The sequence below is a fragment of the Chrysemys picta genome, chromosome 24, assembly GCF_011386835.1.
Source record: "Chrysemys picta bellii isolate R12L10 chromosome 24, ASM1138683v2, whole genome shotgun sequence".
In the NCBI taxonomy this organism is placed as follows: Eukaryota; Metazoa; Chordata; order Testudines; family Emydidae; genus Chrysemys; species Chrysemys picta.
In genome coordinates, this window is record NC_088814.1 from 3,937,945 (window position 1) to 3,957,557 (window position 19,613).

At 41.9% G+C, this 19,613-nt stretch overlaps 1 protein-coding gene across 8 annotated transcripts in view; it reads left to right on the forward strand.

The window, feature by feature from the left end:
* FBXL20 (F-box and leucine rich repeat protein 20) overlaps nucleotides 1-18,944 on the forward strand; it is a 68,252-nt gene extending 49,308 nt beyond the window's left edge. For 7 of the 8 annotated variants that reach the window (XM_065577441.1, XM_065577446.1, XM_065577444.1 and 4 more), the window contains 8 exons: nucleotides 1,275-1,401; nucleotides 5,217-5,291; nucleotides 7,360-7,490; nucleotides 8,811-8,871; nucleotides 9,504-9,548; nucleotides 12,042-12,098; nucleotides 15,046-15,258; nucleotides 16,305-18,944. In XM_065577441.1, the coding sequence (XP_065433513.1) occupies nucleotides 1,275-1,401; nucleotides 5,217-5,291; nucleotides 7,360-7,490; nucleotides 8,811-8,871; nucleotides 9,504-9,548; nucleotides 12,042-12,098; nucleotides 15,046-15,258; nucleotides 16,305-16,412 (817 nt within the window). In that variant the 3' untranslated portion in view covers nucleotides 16,413-18,944. The remainder of the gene's footprint in view (nucleotides 1-1,274; nucleotides 1,402-5,216; nucleotides 5,292-7,359; nucleotides 7,491-8,810; nucleotides 8,872-9,503; nucleotides 9,549-12,041; nucleotides 12,099-15,045; nucleotides 15,259-16,304) is intronic. The other variant, XM_065577447.1, reaches the window with a different exon arrangement.
* Nucleotides 18,945-19,613: the final 669 nt, after the last annotated feature.

The window sequence follows — 19,613 nt, forward strand, 5'->3', positions numbered from 1 at the left end:
TAAGTGACTAGGTTACTAGGATTGCAATCCAAACCTAAGACATGAATGCTGAGCTCTGCTGGGTAATGCCCTCTGTTCTGCAAAAGAGACAGGAACTAAATAGAAGGTGTCTTGTCCTGATAATGATTAGCAGCAGTAGCATAATTGGATTGCACTGAGGTTTCTATTTTTATTTATTTTTTTGAGCAGGGGGCAGAGGTTTTTTTTTTTTTTAGTTTTTAATTAACATGCCTTGTAAATACCTCTTTGTTAATAGTTGACTTTTGAATTACACAACTCCCGTTGCATAGATAGCAAGTGTCCTGTAGTTGCAAAATAAAGACTGGCACATGATTACTTGTCTTAAACTGATTAGGTGACATGGTAACTACTTAACCCTACTAGATGTAATTGCCAAGTAATCTAGAAATGAAAGGGAATGACAGGCAATGGTGACAAGAGATTGGGACAGAAGAAAGGAGGCAAAAGAGAACCCTGAAGGTAAAGAGTGAAGCCTAAACTATTAAAAAAAAAAACAAAAAAAGTGAGTAAAGTGGGTTTTAAATAATGATAAATTCGAATCTCTAAAAAGGATAAAAATATAGAAAGACTAATTTGAAGGGAAACAAAATAGTGAAGAGGCTGCATTGAAATATCAAAGGAATCCGAGTACAGAAAATGGAGAGAGGCTTGTTTTTGTAGCTAGCTTTCAGAAATTTGAGCCTGGTTTTTTTTGTTTAAGGGCTTCAACCTGGCCTCCAATTTTATAGGGTCAGTTTTGTGCCTGCAGTTATTTGCAATCACAGTTGATAGCATTTATGTCTGTCTACCTTGACTGCAAATCAAATGTATACATTCTGTTTGTGCCAGCAGCTATTTTCAAGCACAAGTTTGTGTCTGGAAAATCGGAGGCCGTGTTTCAAAAATGAAGCCCTTTGAATCTGATTGAATGTTGGTTTGGCTGTATCTAGGCCTCTCAGCCAATAACACCGTGGATGCGCCCAGTCTCTGGACAAGGGGGTGGGACGCAGCCCTATGACCGGCTTTGGATGCAGTAGAGATCAACCTTCTTTTTTCAGAATGCCTCAAAATTGAGTTACTGGTTTCCAAGCCTACCCCTGGAGAGCTGCTCTCATCTGAGGATTTTTATGTTTAATACATGAATGTTCCATGTGGGTGTGGGGTGGGTGTGTCGCTTCCTGTGCTCAGTTGAAGTCCAGAAATTGGAATTTCCTGTAATCGGCTTGAAGCTGGATTTCTTAAGTTTCCACCCACTTTTCCCTTTGCCTCCCAAGTGAGGGATGCCCACTGCTGGAACAGCTGAATATCTCCTGGTGTGACCAAGTGACTAAGGATGGCATCCAGGCTCTGGTGAGAGGCTGTGGAGGACTCAAAGCCTTGTTTCTGAAGGGCTGCACTCAGGTATGACTATGGAGAACATGCGCATTAATCTAACTACAACAATGAGTGTCTTCAACGCCAGTTACAGCAATGAGTGTGAAGTATTGTAGGGCTTGTATTTCCAAACATTACCTTATTGAAATAAGATCTACCAACTAGACATTAAGTTTATGGAAACTCTTTACTAGCTTTGAGCCCAGCATGAATAGCTGAACACTGAATAATGAACACTATCTAGTAGTGGAATCTCCCCGTTCAGAGGATGTAGTGAGCAAAATCACACTCACCTTAACATTTTTTTTTAATAAGCTATAAAATATCCTGCCTATGTCCATAGACTTATTTTAGCCCTTTGTAGAAGAGTCAGACAGTAGTAGAAAGCCTGGCTATAGCTGTATCTGGAATCACATGATAAAAGTTCCTGACTGAGTGGAATCTTCCAGCTGGCTAATGTAGAATTGGCCCCATGTCAGCAGCTCCTCCAGTGCGTGCAGCTGTACCGCCCCTGGCCCTCCTCTGTCTGACAGCAGCCCCGACGGAGAACAGGGCTGAGGAGGCCGTGCTGGGGGCGGTACAGCCACTGGAGGAGCTGCCAGCGTTCTGCTCCTTTCCCCGGTGTGGTTCCCGGGAGAGCCCTGCAGTTCAGGGTTCTCCTGTGAACCCCAGTAGGGAAAGGAGCAGAACCTGGGGCCTCCGGGCGGCCCCACACCAGCAGCTCTTCTGGCGCGGCTGCGGTACCACCCCCAACCCCCTCCACAACCCCTCCTCCTCCGACGCCCCCCGTCCTCCAGTGGGTCTGGCTGCTGTACAGATGGAGGAGACACTGCGTGGAAGGACTGGGGCGGTACAGTGGCCCCACATTCTTCTCATTTTCCCCCGCTGTGTTTCCGAAGGCGCAGCTGGAGGAGGACAGAGCTCCCTCCCCCCCGGTAAGGGGGGGTGGATCATGAGGAGGGGACAGGAAGAGTGTGAGGGCCCCAGGCTGGGGGCAGGGCGAAGTCACATGGAGGGTCACGTGGCCTCCCGTTCCAGTAAGAAATGGATTCCACTGCACCACTGGCCATGTTGCTCTTTGGACTGTGTCCAGACCAAGATGTAAAGGTTCTGAAGATACTACATGGATGGATCTTCAACCCTGACACTTTAGAATAAAAATTGTGCATTAGCTTTTAAGGCTGAAATTTCCATTACCCTTTGTTGTTTGGAGTTAATTTTCTTTAACCTTACTATTTTACCTGCTGGGCCATGAAATTGTGGTGTGGGAGATTTGGGGTTTTGGTTTTAGTTCTTTTTGTTCCTCTGAAACGGGACCAGTATTTTACCTGCTGTTGACATGTAAACTTAAATAATATTTACTTTCCAAAAGATTAGTCCCACTGTACATGGGTGTAGAAAGCAATAATTTTTTAGTATGTTAAGTAAAGCAATAGTACATATATCACTGTGCAAAACAAGCCCAAATGTTAGGACCATTGCCAGTAGTTTCCTAAGCTTATGTTACTGTGGTTTTTAATAGCCTAGGAGACTTGACTGGTAAGAGGTTTAACAATCCGAGCCTATTTTCAGAATTTAGATCACTGAAAAACAGCTCGAACTTCTGGTTATTTATGGACTCCAGTGAAATATTGATGGGAATATATCCTTGTTACCAATTATTTGCCATCTGTTCTCATGGGTGTAAGACTGGCAATCACTTTTTGTTGGCAGCCAAAGTGATATAGAGGAGGGAAAATGGTAATATAGAGGAGCCCTATGAAGTATTAATTTATTAGAAACAAAATGTATCAAAATTAAAAGATAGTAATTTCAGCTCCCATTCCGTCTATTAATCATGTATTTTTGACCTGAGCATAAGTTATTGAAATCAATAAATTAGGGCTGTCGATTAATCGCACTGTCAAAATATAGAATACTAATTGAAATTTATTAACTATTTTTGGATGTTTTCTACATTTTCAAATGTATCTATTTCAGTTACAACACAGAATACAAAGTATACAGTGCTCATTTGATATTTATTTTTTATTACAAATATTTGCACTATAAAAAACAGAAGAAATAGTATTTCAATTCACCAAAGTACTGTACTGCAATCTCTTTATCATGAAAGTGCAACTTACAAATGTAGATTTTTGTTTGTTTGTTACATAACTGCATTCAAAAACAGAACAATGGAAACTTTAGAGTCTACAAGTCCACTCAGTCCTATTTCTTGTTCAGCCAATTGCTCAGACAAACAAGTTTGTTTACATATGCAGGAGATAATGCTGCCCGCTTCTTGTTTACAATGTCACATGAAAGTGAGAACATGCGTTTGCATTGCACTGTTGTACCCAGCGTCGCAAGATATTTATGTGCCAGATATGCTAAACATTCGTATGCCCCTTTATGCTTTGGTCACCATTCCAGAGGACATGCTTCCATGCTGATGATGATCGTTTAAAAAAAATGCATTGATTAAATTTGTGATTGAGCTCCTTGTGGGAGAATTGTATGTCTCCTGTTCTGTTTTACCCGCATTCTGCTGTATATTTCATGTTATAGCAGTCTCGGATGACGACCCCACATGTGGTGTTCGTTTTAAGAACACTTTCACTGCAGATTTGAGAAAACGCAAAAAGATACTAATATGAGATTTCTAAAGATAGCTACAGCACTCAACCCAAGATTTAAGATTCTGAAGTGCTGTCCAAATATGAGAGGGACGAGATGTGGAACATGCTTTCAAAAGTCTTAAAAGAGCAACACTCCCATGTGGAAACTACAAAACCCGAATCGCCAAAAAGGAAAATCAATCTTCTGCTGGTGGCATCTGACTCAGACTATGAAAATGAACATGCGTCGGTCTGCACTGCTTTGGATTGTTATCAAGCAGAACCTGTCATCAGCATGGATTCATGCCCTCTGGGGAATGATGGTTGAAGCATGAAGGGACATATGAATCTTTAGTACATCTGGCACGTAAATATCTTGCGACACTGGCTACAACAGTGCCATGCGAACGCCTGTTCTCACTTCCATGTGACATTATAAACAAGAAGCAGGCAGGACTGAGTGGACTTGTAGGCTCTAAAGTTTTCCAATGTTCTGTTTTTGAGTGCAGTTCTGTAACAAAACAAAAAAAATCTACATTTGTAAGTTACACTTTCATGTTAAAGAGATTGCAGTACAGTACTTAGGTGAATTGAAATACTATTTCTTTTGTTTTTTACAGTGCAGATGTTTGTAATCAAAAATAAATATCAAGTGAGCACTGTACATTGTGTTCTGTGTTGTAATTGAAATCAATATATTTGAAAATGTAGAAAACATCCAAAAATATTTAAATAGTATTCTAGTATTGTTGAACAGCGTGATTAATCACACAATTAATCACGATTAATTTTTTTTATCGTTTGACAGCCCTACAATAAACTGACCTTGCAAATCTGTAGATTCTCAGTCTCAGAGACAGTGGAAGATAGACTGTATAATGCTTTCAGAGCAGCAGCCGTGTTAGTCTGTATCCGCAAAAAGAACAGGAGGACTTGTGGCACCTTAGAGACTAACAAATTTATTAGAGCATAAGCTTTCGTGGACTACAGCCCACTTCTATGCATCCGAAGAAGTGGGCTGTAGTCCACAAAAGCTTATGCTCTAATAGATTTGTTAGTCTCTAAGGTGCCACAAGTACTCCTGTTCTTTTTGTATAATGCTTGTATATTGCCATTCTATGCATTTTGAGAACTGAGTGACTTTTTCAACCCAGTGACAATTCAGAGAGTGATAACTCATATTTTCGTGTAGAGACCACTTTGAATGTAACAAATTGTTTGTCTATAAATTTTTCTTTCCAGCTTGAGGATGAAGCTCTCAAATACATTGGAGCACACTGTCCTGAACTAGTGACTTTAAACCTGCAAACCTGCTTAGTAAGTAATCTTTCCTGTGATTCCCATATTACATGCATTGTAGCTATAAAGGGCATCTCTAAACAGGATTGAATAAGATCTACTCCACCCTTCAACATTGTCATTTTTGCAGACTGGAAAATTGTACTTTGGCAAGTTCTAAAAAGAAACGCATACTTTTTTTTGGTGGTAGCATTTGGTAGAGTCATACAAGCCTCCAAAATAGCCTTGTTAGCTTCAGTTTGTCTCTCTTTGCCCTGCCCATGGGGCTTCTAAGCACATTTGCAGAACTAGCTGGAAAAATTCTTTCCTTGGGGCTGGAATGTAAGTTTGTTGGCATCCAAACTTTTTTACAGTAGCCTTTAAAACTGAATCAAGCCGCACATTTGCCCTCTACAACAAGACACTGAACCAACCAAGAAACAGAGCAATAAAATAATGATTGTATCTCAAATCTTCATGGAACTTCAAACACCTAGGCTTGGTCTACACTAAACCCCCAAATCGAAGTAAGGTACGCAACTTCAGCTACGTGAACTTACCGCGGTCCACACCCGGCAGGCAGGCTCCCCCGTCGACTCCGCGTACTCCTCGCGGCGAGCAGGATTACCGGAGTCGACGGGGAGCACTTCTGAGTTCGATTTATCGCGTCCAGACAAGACGCGATAAATCGAACCCAGAAGTTCGATTGCCTGCCGCCGAACCAGCGCGGTAAGTATAGACAAGCCCCTATTTACCAACTGGGGAGCAATGAAACTTTCTACTCTTTACTTAACAGATTTCTTTAAAACATGTCTGGGGGAATGAGGTGTAACTGACAACAGTGCTTAGCTGCTGCTATTTTCTGGCTCTGCCTCCGTTTTAGATAAGCATGTATCTTACAAAGATATTGGTGTATAATTTGGAACTATTAACAGTGCCAAAAATGTACTTTCAAGCCAAAAAAGGGACTGGGAAGAGTTCTTTGTGTACATCATCCAGCTCTTCTGATATGGCAGCATTAACACTGTCCCCAAAGTTGGAAGGGGCTTGGAGATCTGTGCCTCCCTCAAGAGTGTGTTTTAAGGAGTAGTGTTTACACTCTGAAGGGAGATGTATACATGATTGGCATGAGGATGGTGTCAACAATAACTTTTCACTATTGACATTGGGACCTGGAAGATGCAACTTTTAGAAGGAGCTGAAAAGAAAACTCAGTTTTTCGCTCACCTTTAATTTAACCCTTTGTAGAGGGTTTTTCCCCCTTTTTTCCCCACTTCAACAGTTGTTCCAAAAGAGCTGCTGCCAGTCTCCAAGCTGGTGCTTTCCATGTGGGAAATCAACACTGGCCAGGTCACAAAATCCAGTGAGCCCAGTTTGTTCCTGTGTCTATATACTGACTCGTCTCTTCTCCTTTCTTTATCTCCTCCCACTCTATACATCGGTCTTGCCATCACACTCTATCCTCCAGCTGGCAGGGCTCAAGTGAGCTCCAGAACTTTAATATTGCTGCTGTCAGCCAGCATGGCACTCTCCTGACAGGTTCAGCCTCAAATGTTGTCATCCCAAACTGGTTCCTGGAGTTAGACGGAGCTCCAAATGTCCCTGGCCAAACGGGATGCAGCTCCATTGAACTCAATGAAGTTACACAGGTGCTGAATCTGACGAGGATTCAGACCTGTGTCTTAGCACGTATCTCTTGGGCACCAAGGCAGTAAGACTGAGTTTTAAACGGTTGTTTGGAAAACTAAGCTGTGGTGATGTTGTGACCTCTAACAGACTTTCCTAATTAATCTTTCAGCCAGAATTACTTTGTCGGCATTGCTGAGAGCGCTGTGGTGTTAGGCAGCAGATTCTGTGGTGCCATCCCCTAAAATATTTGCATGCCTGTGGAATCAGCTGCAGACTATTTATAAGCCATATCAGAGTGCCTTATGCTGGTTCAGCTATCCTGTAAAACTATTTGAACACATTTCTTGGCTGATACGCGTAACTTGGCCTTCATCACTCTAAGTTGAATGCCTCCTCGCTTGTCTCAAAAGGTTGAATCGGGCAATGCATTGGAGCTTAATCATCACTATTAATGGTTCTGATGTTTGTTTTCTTGTAGCAAATCACAGATGATGGTCTCATAACGATATGCAGAGGATGCCATAAATTGCAATCCTTGTGTGCCTCAGGCTGCTCTAACATTACAGATGCCATCTTGAATGCACTGGGACAAAACTGTCCGCGGCTTAGGTGAGTTTTCAGTCTGGAGTCACACAATGCTGACTGAGTAAAGATGTGGGTGACCTGGTAATGGAACTCCTTGACTTTTTTTTTTATTTTATTCTAAAGGTCAGGACTTCTAGTCCAATCTAGAAGTCCACTAGTTTACCACTGAAGTTATTTTCAGCCGTCCAGCGAGAAGAGGATGACAATGAGTTAGTTATGTCCTAACTTCTGACTCCACAGAATATTCTACAAGATATCTTGGTGCAGCAGTGTTGTGTGCCACTCTGATGAGCTTATATAGAATTAGTGACAATTTCCTTTTTCAGTCCGCGTATTATCTTATTTTTGGTTAAAACAACTGAAATTAGTCCACAGATTTTTTGTATTAAGAACTGGAAACAAGGTTTAAACTGCATTATTCCCTGCCTCAATACCTAGTTATTAGTGCGTGTTGAGGATAGTTTTGAAGCAAAAAATAGTGGGAGTTTTTGTTAATTTTCACTATTTCAGACAGAGAATGGGCTTCAGGTGCCATCTCTATAAAGATTTTACAGCATAATTAGGAAAATGACATGGCGGAGAAAAGAAAAAAGATGAGTATTGTCTGGCATCTGTTACAGCTGTGTGCCCTGTTTTAATTTGGCTAAAATAAGTGGTGTCCAGAATAGAAATGGAATTTTTATAATAAGCTTAAAAATAAAGTAAAAGATTATGGATACATGTGTCAGTTTTCATATATATGCAGTTCAAACTTTGAAAGAGGCAGATAAAAATGCTGTGATTCCAATTGGATCCCGTGTTTATGTTCAACTCTGCCTGGAGATCAACTGCATAAAATGCCATAAACCAAAGTATCTGACACATTTAAAGAAAGTCCTGATCTTAAATTTTTAGAAATGGAAATAATGCTCTCCCCTGCAGCATTATAGCATTGAGAAGTAAAACATTATAAAACAAATGAGGGAAAAGGGGGAGGCACCATGAAACTGCAGTAGCAGAAGCAAAGAATTTTCAGCAATCATCTGAACTGGGAATGAGCAATTTGCTGTCTAGAAAACTTTAAATCTATATGTTATGGCATTAAGTACTTATTCTTACATGACCTGAGCATCATCATGAAATACTATTCCGTGTAATACACTACCTCATGGTGAGATTATCAAATGGAGTGAAGGGGGACCTCCATTCAAATGTGCATGAGTGTAATACTCCTTGGAGAGTACTTCCTTGACTTAATCTCTCCCCGCCCTGCCTCTCTGCCCCCCAATTTTTTTAATAAAACAGACTCTGTAAAGCAAAACGATTACCCCATAGTTTAGTACATTCTTAATTCTTTCTGTACAGAATATTAGAAGTCGCAAGGTGTTCGCAGCTAACGGATGTGGGCTTTACCACTCTGGCTAAGGTAAGTGCTGCATTCCACTTTGTACGTGGTGCATCTCTGTTTCCTGGGAGCTCAGGGTAACAGTAGCTGTCTCCCATAAATTTATATTTTGCAAAACATCTCTTTTTGGTTTTGAAGTTGTGTGGAAATGAGAGGGCTAAGTAGATCAATAAATTGTTCATTATTCCTTAAATTTTCAACATTCTATTTAGCCACCCAACTCCCAGTTCAATGAGTAATGTGCATCTAAAGTCAATGAAATTATTAACCTTTAGCAAGAAACAAATCCCTGTACAATTTCATGCACCAGACAGATCAACCTGTACTCCATATGAGTACCACTGAGTTTAACCCCCTTTTCCTTTCTGTAGATTTAAAAAAAAAAAAAAGATAAACAAGTTAGTAGATATTTTATAAATGTCTTTAAATGGGCAGGCTTGATAGATATTCAGTATTATGCTTGTTTTTAGTAGCATTGTCCTCCAGGGAGCAACAAACTATCTGTAGTCATGACCAACTTCAGAAAGACGACTTTCTTTTCAAACACACTTGATCTGTGTTGAGAAAGGAGGGATCCCATAATTTTACAAGTACTGACTGGGCTTTGTGTCTAATTTGCTTGTGTGCTTTTGTTTCCTGCCTGCGCTATATAGAACTGTCATGAGCTTGAAAAAATGGACCTGGAAGAGTGTGTTCAGGTAAGAGCCCAGCCTTCCGACTGTGGTGGTTTCATGCAGGAAGTCTCAGCAGTGCGGAAACATGGTCTGTGACAAATGTGTCTGGGTTTTAATAACCACACCTAAAGGGTCAGAGCATGGAATCCCAAAATTTTTTATTTTTTTTTATTAAATTAAGACCACTTGTTCCAGAATCCTGGACAAGAAAAGGAGATCAGTTTGGACAAGATGAATTACTTGAATATGTTCGATCACCTCTAGTCCAATTTTCAACAGAGTATTGAAAATGTTAAAATAATCTTCAGATCCCATCAGTCTAGAATGTGTGCTTGTCTGCTAAAGACCATGTATAGTTCTGCAAATCTAGGCACCTTTGAAAAACCTGGCAACTGCAAGAACTACAAGCCCCAGAGTGAGATCTTTGCTGCCAGTAAATGGAAAGGTCTCTGGTACATAAACTGATAGAGATCAGTAAAGGTAATCTCCAAATATTAAATGTTACTGCAGCTGAAGTGTTTGAACAACTGTGACCTTGTATGTGAAGGTGGAGGGAAATAACTAGAAATAAAGATGAGGTGCCCTCCAACCAAAAACCTCCCCAGAAGTCAGTGGGCTGTAATTCTTCACCAGCCTATGAGTCTTTTATCTGACTTGCCTAATAACTCAGTGCCACAGACTCATTCAATGGGTTTTTTTAGAATGCCCTTCATATGTGACTGAACACTGTCCTTTAGCAAATACGTCGTAAGAGTGATAAGATTAAGGTAAGATTTAAAGGTAAAGTGAAATATTGTGTTAAGTGGGTATGAAATGAGGAAGCCCTTAAAGAGACTGAATACCATAAGGGCAGAGCAGTTTTCAATTAGAAATGGATCGGAAGACCATGAAGGTAATAGGGTTTCACCTCCAGCAGTGAGAAAATAGACTGGCCCCAACATTCTGCACTGCCTGACAATTCTAGAATAGGGGTTTAGGAAGGCCACAGAAAAGGAAATGACAGTAGTCCAGACAGGAAGTGATTTAAAGCTGTGTCCAGTCTTGCTGCTTTGTACAAAGACAATCTGAAAAGGGTTTTGTTTTTTTGTGGGTGGTTTTTTTGTTTGTTTGGTTGGGGTTTTTTTAAATTATTAAATGGCAAGGGGAGCTGGGGTTGCATGTTTCTTAGATTAGAAATTCATGTCTTGTTTAGCCTGGAAGGGTACACCTGCATTGCAATAAAAAACCTGAGGCACTCAGACTCGGAGCTCAGCTCAATTGACTCGGGCTTACGGGGCTAACAATTGCAATATAGATGTTCAGGCTTGGGCTGGCCCCCAAGCTCTGAGACCCCCTGAGGGGAAAGTGTTCAGAGCCTGGAGTCCAGCCCAAGCCCGAACATCCCCAGTATAATTTTTAGCCCCGCAAGCCCCAGTCAGCTGACCCAGGCCAGCTGTGGCTGTGCTAACAGGTTTTTTATTGCAGTGTAGACACTCAAATGACTGAAAAACTAGTAAAGTAAAGACAGTTCAGGAGCCAGAGACCAAAATCTGAGCAGTTTAGAGCAGAAGGGGTTTTTAGCAGGCTGTTAACGCCTGTTTAACTTCAGGTTTCAGAGTAGCAGCCGTGTTAGTCTGTATCCGCTAAAAGAACAGGAGTACTTGTGGCACCTTAGAGACTAACACATTTATTTGAGCATAAGCTTTCGTGGGCTACAGCCCGCTTCATCAGATGCATGCAGTGGAAAATACAGTAGGAAGGTGTGTGTGTGTGTGTGTGTGTGTGTGTGTGTATATTTTCCACATATAATGTGGGTGTGTGTGTGTATGTATGTATATATAAATGTGTATATATCACTGAAGTTAAACAGAACAGGAGGACTTGTGGCACCAGAGACTAACACATTTATTTGAGCTTAAGCTTTCGTGGGCTAAAACCCACTTGTTCGGATGCATGCAGTGGAAAACATAGTAGGAAGAGAGACACACGCACACGCACACACACACACGCACACACCCCTATCTCTTCCTACTATGTTTTCCACTGCATGCATCCGAAGAAGTAGGTTTTAGCCCACGAAAGCGTAAGCTCAAATAAATGTGTTAGTCTCTGGTGCCACAAGTCCTCCTGTTCTGTTTAACTTCAGTGATAAATGAACATTTTGGAGAAATGTATCTGTAAGTATTCTGCTCACTCCAACAAAACCTGGGAAGACCCAGACATTCCTTATGTTTCAAATGGGAAGAACAAGAAAAGAAAAATTTTAAAAAACCCTTTTAAATTACCCATCATAAGGAAATAAAAAATACAGACCCAACTTCTTAAAAATCCTTTCCCATCACCTTCTAAAGAAAAATAGGAACCTTTGGCTGAAATGTGATCCAGAAACAGTTCTGGAAATGTTTGAGATAGTGATTGCGATTTCCAATGCAGGAGAAGAATGGTGAATATTTAAGTATTAACTTGGGGTCATGTTTTGGTTGTGAAGAAATCGCTGTACAAAGATTTCAGTCTTAAAGGGCTTTGTGTCTCTTCCAGATAACAGACAGTACGTTAATCCAGCTTTCCATATACTGTCCACGGCTTCAGGTGTTGGTAAGTGTTTGGGCAACAGTTTTCTGTGTTCTCACTTTATAAAATGGTGGGAGCCTCCAAATTTGGCCCAATTGACGATTGCCTTTGCAATCTGCCAGGTATGTGATGGTTGTATCTAGTTTGTATAACATGGAGTAGTGTCCAGCCCCTTGTCATCTTGAGTATGGAACTGTGACCTGTGGAAACTAGAATGCAGTCCAGCTTAGTCAGTCCTATGGATATCAAAGTGCAGTGTTGTAATTAGCTTTCATGCCTTGCTTTCCTGCCAAAACCCTTCAGACACCTTTCCTTTCCCAGTGGCATTTTATCCTCTCTTCCATTCTGTGAGCTTGCAGCTCCATTCCGGTTCCACAGCGCTGATCACACATTGTATGATTCAAAAAAGAAATTCTTCCCCGTCTCATTACTGCATTGCAGTTGTCTGCTATTTCGAAGGCTGTTTCAGTGATTCCACACTTTGGGGCCTGAAAGCAATAGGCCTTGGTCTGGGATTCAATTTAGAGGTTTGACCAGTCTTCCCCACAGAAATATTAATAATAGTAGTAATATGTATGTTTGGATTTTTATTTGTGTTTTTAAAGCAATACTTTTGATCTATGAGGGCGTTAATCTGTTCAGACTTTATATAATTTAAAAAGTAATTATCCTGGGACATGGTTTAGTTGCTTTAGTTACGACCCTAGATCGTAGAAGTCTGTATAATTCATTCAGGGGCTGGGCTATCTGTCCTGGGAGGGAGAACAGAGATGAGCCCGCCATTTGGGAGCACTCAGTTCAAGTCCCTGCTCCACCACAGACTTGCCGTGTGACCTCGAGCAAGTCACTTATCCTCTCTGTGTCTCCATTCTCCATCTGTACAATGGGGGTAGCAGCACTACCGTGCCTCACGCAGGCGTTGTGAAGAGCAATATATTAAGATTTTGAGGCAGTTCAGATACTGCAGTGATGGGGGGCCAGATAAGTACTTGAGACGGAAAGCTGCAGCCACCCTCGTTTCCTTTCTTCACACTTTACTTCAGAAGCTGTTGTTGCTGAAAGACAGTTTAATAGCACTGGTTGCCTCTGACATTTGAATCTTACTCCATGTGTGAAATGTGCATTATCGCTCTCATACAGGAAGTTTTGACTCGTGGGTTAGCATTTAACAGCCTTGGCTACAGTCCTACAAGGATGTATTCATAGAATAAAGGGCATAAGTGATGGCCCTAAATAAAAAGAACTGGGGTAGGGATGGAAGAGTTCATTCATTTGGAGCATGAATGCTTCTGGCCTGTAACCTATTGAATCCAGCTTTGACAAACCTCGATGTTCTGTATTAGTCCCTAGTGAGTTAGACATCACATTGTGTGGGACTGTCTACTTCAACCTGAAGTGAGGTGACAACAAAGCAAATTTTCTCACTTCTAAATAGCATGTTCCTTCCGTGTGAGGGGAGGGACAGCAAAGGCCACTGGGGAAGGGAGCACTCACTGAAACAGCTTGCACTCTACCTGCCCTGTGCCTTAAAATGGCAGTTCCATCACTGACGGCATTTTAGATCTGAAGTGTTCAGGCATGCCTGCTGTGCTTCCTTGCACCCTTTGGACAGGAAACTCCTGTAATGTTGGGTTTCTCTCTGTCTGCACAGTGCTTCATTGTCTTAGCTGCAAAGTTTCTGTCTCTGGAGCACTCACCCAGTGCATTCTCCTCCACAGCGATCTGTGCACCAGCTCTTGTTTCTCTGCAAACTAAATGATACATGAACTATGCAGATGCTCTGGTGATGGACTGACATCACTCACAATAGTGGAATGGTGAAATCTCCCAGCTCACTGCACAGTTCAGTTTCACATACAAGAATATTTAAAAATAAGGGCAGCCCGCAAATGGTGTGAAAGTCTGTCCTCCTTACAGATCCAGTACCTACAGCTCACAATAGTATTACCACTGTGCCTGGGGTACTGTATAATACTGTAGTATTGAAGAGCAGGTAAACTTTATAGTTGTCTTGTTTTCTTTTGACATTACATGGCTGCTCTTCCATCTACTTGAGACTTTTCCATCTCCCATGATTTCATTCTGGAGTGTATTAACAGACGTGTTGTATGTAAGACAAGGGAGGTAATTTTTTCCACCCTGCTCTGCCCTGGTGCAGGCTCAGCTGTGTGTCCAGTTTTGGGCACCAAACTTTGAGAAAGAGGTGGACAAATTGGAGAGTCCAGAGGAGGAAAACAAAATGATCCGAAGTTTAGAAAAACTGAGCTATGAAGAAAGGCTAAATTAAAAAAAAAAAAAAAAACCTTGGCATCTTTAGAGGTGCCAGGGGTGGTGGGGAGACGCACCTGATAACAGGCTTCAAATATGTTAAGGGCTGTTGCAAAGAGGACAGTGATCAGTTGTTCTCCATGTCCATTTAAGGAAGGACAAGAAGTAATGGGCTTAACCTGCAGCAAAGGAGATTTAGGTTAGATACTAGGAATAACTTTCTAACTCCAAGGATAGTTAAGCACTGGAATAAGTTACCGAGGGAAGTTGTGGAATCCCTGTCATGGGAAGCTTTTAAGAATCAGCTGGACAAACGCCTATCAGGGATGGTCTAGGTATTCTTGGTCCTGCCTGCAGGGGGCTGAGGTCCCTTCCATCCCAGCATTTCTATGATTCTCTCCTTCTCCATTACATCTACATTATATGAACTTCCCCTGTGGCCTACAGGAGTCTTGGCTAGTTAGAGAGAGGCACAGGGACTCTGATCACCAGAGTTCACAGCTCACAACCCTCTCTGGCATCAAGGGACAACTGCAGACTTGCCCAGAACTGTGACATGGCAGATTTGCTCAAGGGTATTTTGTTCTTCTAGGACTTTCTCAGTTCATCCCGTCATCTCTCCAGAAAGCTTCCTAGCCTGGTGTTCTTGATGGTTGTACAGTACTGTTTCCAGAGACCACTAACCACCTCTGTTTGGCTGCAGAGTTTGTCGCACTGCGAGTTGATCACAGATGATGGGATTCGTCACTTGGGGAATGGTGCCTGCGCACATGACCGACTGGAAGTGATCGAGCTGGACAACTGCCCTTTGATCACAGATGCCTCCTTGGAACACCTGAAGAGCTGCCATAGCCTGGAGAGGATAGAACTTTATGACTGTCAACAGATCACACGGGCAGGAATCAAGAGACTCAGGGTAAAAAAAAAAGGCTTTTACTTACACATTACTAAATGGCTGGACGGGGAGAGGGTGGTTGTGAGGATCCAGACTCACTATAATCTAGACCAAGTCCTTAAAATGCCTGAGAGTGCTACAAGGGTAATGCCATCATCTGTGAAAATGATCGCTGTTTCATTCAAGAGAAGGCTGATGACGGTACGCACTAGCTGGTGGGGAAGGAATGCGCTCTCCCTTCTGTGTAGGATCCAGTTACAGTTCCTGGTGAACAGAACTAAAAAGGAGTACGGGAGAAGCCAGCTCGCTAATGCTCACTTCACAGTCCCACAAACCTGATGATGCCCTCTCGAAACCTGGGAGTCTCGCCTCACTTCTCCGCAAAGAAATAACTTGAGCCAGTGTTCATATTGAGGAATCTGATGACGTATATGACAGAGCACTTCATATTGATCCTTCCCCATGTGCTAGGAAATAACTCAATCTAATCTCTTGCATCTCTTGATGCCTTATCCTTTACAGCTTGTTTTTTAACCTACTGGCTAATTCAAATCATTCGGTAATCTGCAATGTGTCCCCAAGTCACAGTGCAAATTTGCAAAGTTTGACTGTTATTTCATGATATAATTTAACATTAGTAGCTCGGCATAAGTAACCTATAGCATCTTAGACCAAAGAAGGGCAAAAAACTATTATTTGAGGCTATCACTGCCTCGCCAAAGCTCATCCAATAAGGATTTTTTGGGGTGAGGAAATGTGGTTTTGGTGAACTCTGCTGGAGTAGAGAGGTTTCCAGGCCACCCTCACTAGGCAGAAAAGGGAAATTGTAGATGAGAAAAAGAACTTGGTAACAGTCCAGGAAGATAAAATCCCAACCCTCCGCTCAGATCTGTAAAAGGCTTGATATTTTGTGAAAGAGGAAACATGCTTTTATTTAGGTGGCCAAGCTCAGAAAAAATAGCAGGCCCTTCAGTGTCCCATGTGCTTTTCAGTTGCTCACCTGTATGTGACTGCGTATTGCACTGCCACCGCTGTTCTTTCTTTAAATACTGTGTTTATCTTTTCAGACCCATTTACCCAATATTAAAGTCCATGCCTACTTCGCTCCTGTGACTCCACCTCCATCAGTAGGGGGCAGCAGACAGCGCTTCTGCAGATGTTGCATCATCCTATGACATTGGAATTGGTCATCCTTGCAAACTGAGTATTTAATTACACTTCTAGAATTACAGTGGACACCTGTATCTTCAACGAAAGTGATCCCAGTGTCATTTGCAAGGGCCAGTGAAAAGGGCTGTGGCACCGGGCCCCTGTAGCCACCCATACACACGCATATACACACGCACCACCTGTTCCAGCAACTGATGAACTCTGTGACATGGGAGCTGGATCTGTGTTGTCTTTTGCTGTAGGTGGATTGATATAATTCTGAACCATTCCTACTGGGCATGCTCAGAAGAAACTACTGGGGAGGGGGTTGTGCAAACCCAAAACGACTGCTGCTGGTTTTTGTTTTTTTGTTTTTGTTTTTTAATGTTGGAACAGCACCAAAATCCTTCGAAGTTGGGGGGAGGGAGAGAAATGAACATGCTTTATTCTTGCATCCACTGTCCCAAAAAAAAAAAAGAGGTTTTGTTTTCTGTTCTTCAGTAAGGGAATGAAAACAGCAGCCATTGTGAGACATGATTTACTGTGCTTCGGTACTTCCTTGTTTCCATGCTAACACACTGAGCATGCTCACACTGAAGGTTCATCAGTTTCTTCTGTGTTTCGTAGCATTCAGCTAAGAGGCTTCCTAGATTGTTGTGATGATATAGCTTGAAATCTGTAATGTCGGGCTCAATTTTTTACCCCACCCACCGCTCAATTTTTTTTACAGATTTCTAATTTAGTAATTTTTGAGATTATTGAACATAAGTTATTTATCAATAAAAATAAGACACTTTTTACCATTAGAAGGCTGCGCCTGAAACTGCCCGTCTGATGGGAAGATCTTAAATAGAAAGAGAGAGTGAAGCGCAGGCTAGGATCTCATGGGCTCATTTGCCCATTTTTACCAATATTTGGGTCTCACCTCTTTTGCATTTCAAGTTTTACCGCAGCAAAGAGAACATAGCTCACAATATAGGGAACACAGCTACATTCTACAGTCCAACTAATATTGATTCCCTGGCTCCTGCCAAAAAAAAAAAAAAATCAGAATTGTGTTACTGCTTGTTGCCCTCATCAAGGAATGAAGCAGAAGGGACAGAAGACCTGAAAATCTATCACTGATTATTGCCACATTGTCGTGTATTGCGTTTGTGAACTCTCAGCAACTTTGCTGACGTTTGCATGTTCCACAGGTAAGTGTCTTGTCCTGGAGAAGCATCCATTTGAGTGAAATGGGAGCCACAAGGATATACCACACTTCCAGTTCCTCCCAACTTTCAAAAAGGGTATGTTCTGGCACATTGTCATGGTTGATCTATATAGCAGCTGCGTTTTAAGTGATTCAGGCAAGCTTAACCCTGCTGCTTCAAGGGAATGTAGAGAACCTGTGACAGCCTCCATGTAATCATTGATTCCTTGATACCAGGAGTCCAGAATGCCCAGCACGAAAGATGCTAACAGATGCGCTGGCATTGCGGGCTTAATGGGGCTGAACTTGGCCAGACTATAGCAGGTTCCTGGAAGGAGCGATCAGGTGTGAGGAATTGCTCTTTTCCTGCTGTCAGCACTCTGGGATAGAAGAGAGAGCACATGTTATGTGAATTGTTCCCAACTGACTGAGACACAGAGGAATGAGCATTCTTAATCATCGTAATGGTCAGAGTCTGAGGAAGCGGCACTCCACCGTTTATGGAGAAGAATTACAGGAGATGGGGAAGAAGAGATGGTTTTCTAAAGTACTAGTAATAGATTTCAGAGCTCTGAGGGTTTGTTTTTTTTCCCTGCACATTTATGTGGAGGGCAGTGTGTTACCTTCCTCGGGCTGTCATCACCACCTGAGTAATTCAGGCAGTCAAAAGGGTCATTTTTAAGCACTGTATAAGCTATATTCCTTCATCTACAATTCATTTCACCAATCCATCAGTATGTGTTTGTGAATCTGCGAGATCTTGTGAATCTGCTGGAAAGGCATGTAGAAGAAATCCAGTATGCACTGTTTAAAAGGATACTGACAGCTGTTTTCCCCCACAGATTTTAATTTTTATATCTGTTATATTCATTAAGCCCTCTTTAGAAGCTGAGATAATCTTTCCCCTCAACAGCAGAGCTCAAATTCCATTTGCAAAACTTGCTACTTTCCCTTGATTTCAATGTGTCAGAAGGAGTCTGGCTACGGGTTTACAATGTTGCAGCTTATTGACCTCCCCAGCAAGTCAGATGTACCTCAATTTGGGCACCAGAAGTGGTCAGTGTTAGCACAGCTCCGGGAGTAATCTTTTAGTTAATTTCTGGTGGGGCAGGAGAAGAAAAAACAGTGGTTTTATAAGTCCAACTACAGAGGGGCTGTTTAATTTCTTGGCAATGGATTGCTGGGGGCGGAAAGGGGGGAGACACACTTAAGAATTTAGAATCCAAAGCGTTTTCTTAAACAGGGTAACCATTTGTGTGGCATCCCAAACTACTTGACAAGAGTCCATTTATGTCAAGAATCTCTTTTAAATGGTCTCTTCCTTATGTTTTGTATTTATAAATACCAATAAACAACCACTTTCCAAGTTTTGTCTTATTAGAAGAATGCCTTTGTAGGGCAAGAACTTCAACAGTTTAGTGTTGTGGACAAGCTCTTGCTTTCGGAATTCTAGAATAGGTCCCAGGTGCATTCCCACTTTGTCTTGGTTAGCCATCAATCAGATATATGGGATTTCTAGGCACAGGGTTATGTCTCAGCCTAAGTGTTGCTGATGCAGAGGTGGTAATAGACTGGAGCACCATTGTTTGACCTGATGAATACAGGAGGTATCACGTATTGAGATGAAGGGATCATCATTTAGGGGTGTGGAGGTTTTTGAGGGGAAGTGGCGGGAAGTAGTGGAACTTCTTAGAGGTTCAGCAAGGAACAAACCTGTGCTGAATATCTAATCTGATTTGAAGACTTCTGCTTGTGCCAAATGTGTGAGCTAAATTGAAGGACACCAGACTTCTTTCACTGGAGAGTGTGGTCTCCAGCGACTGTCATTGCAGGTCTTAAAGACGTATCAGGCCATTGACTGTTGCATTTACTTATTGGCTCCTGCCTTGCGCACCCACCAAAAATCTCCACATGCAGCCTAAATTGCTGGGCTGATTCCATGGAAATCCATGTGATCCACAAGGATAGTGGTATAAGTTGAACCATGTATTAATTCCTCTGCATAACCTGTGTCTGTCTTTTCAACACTCAGCAG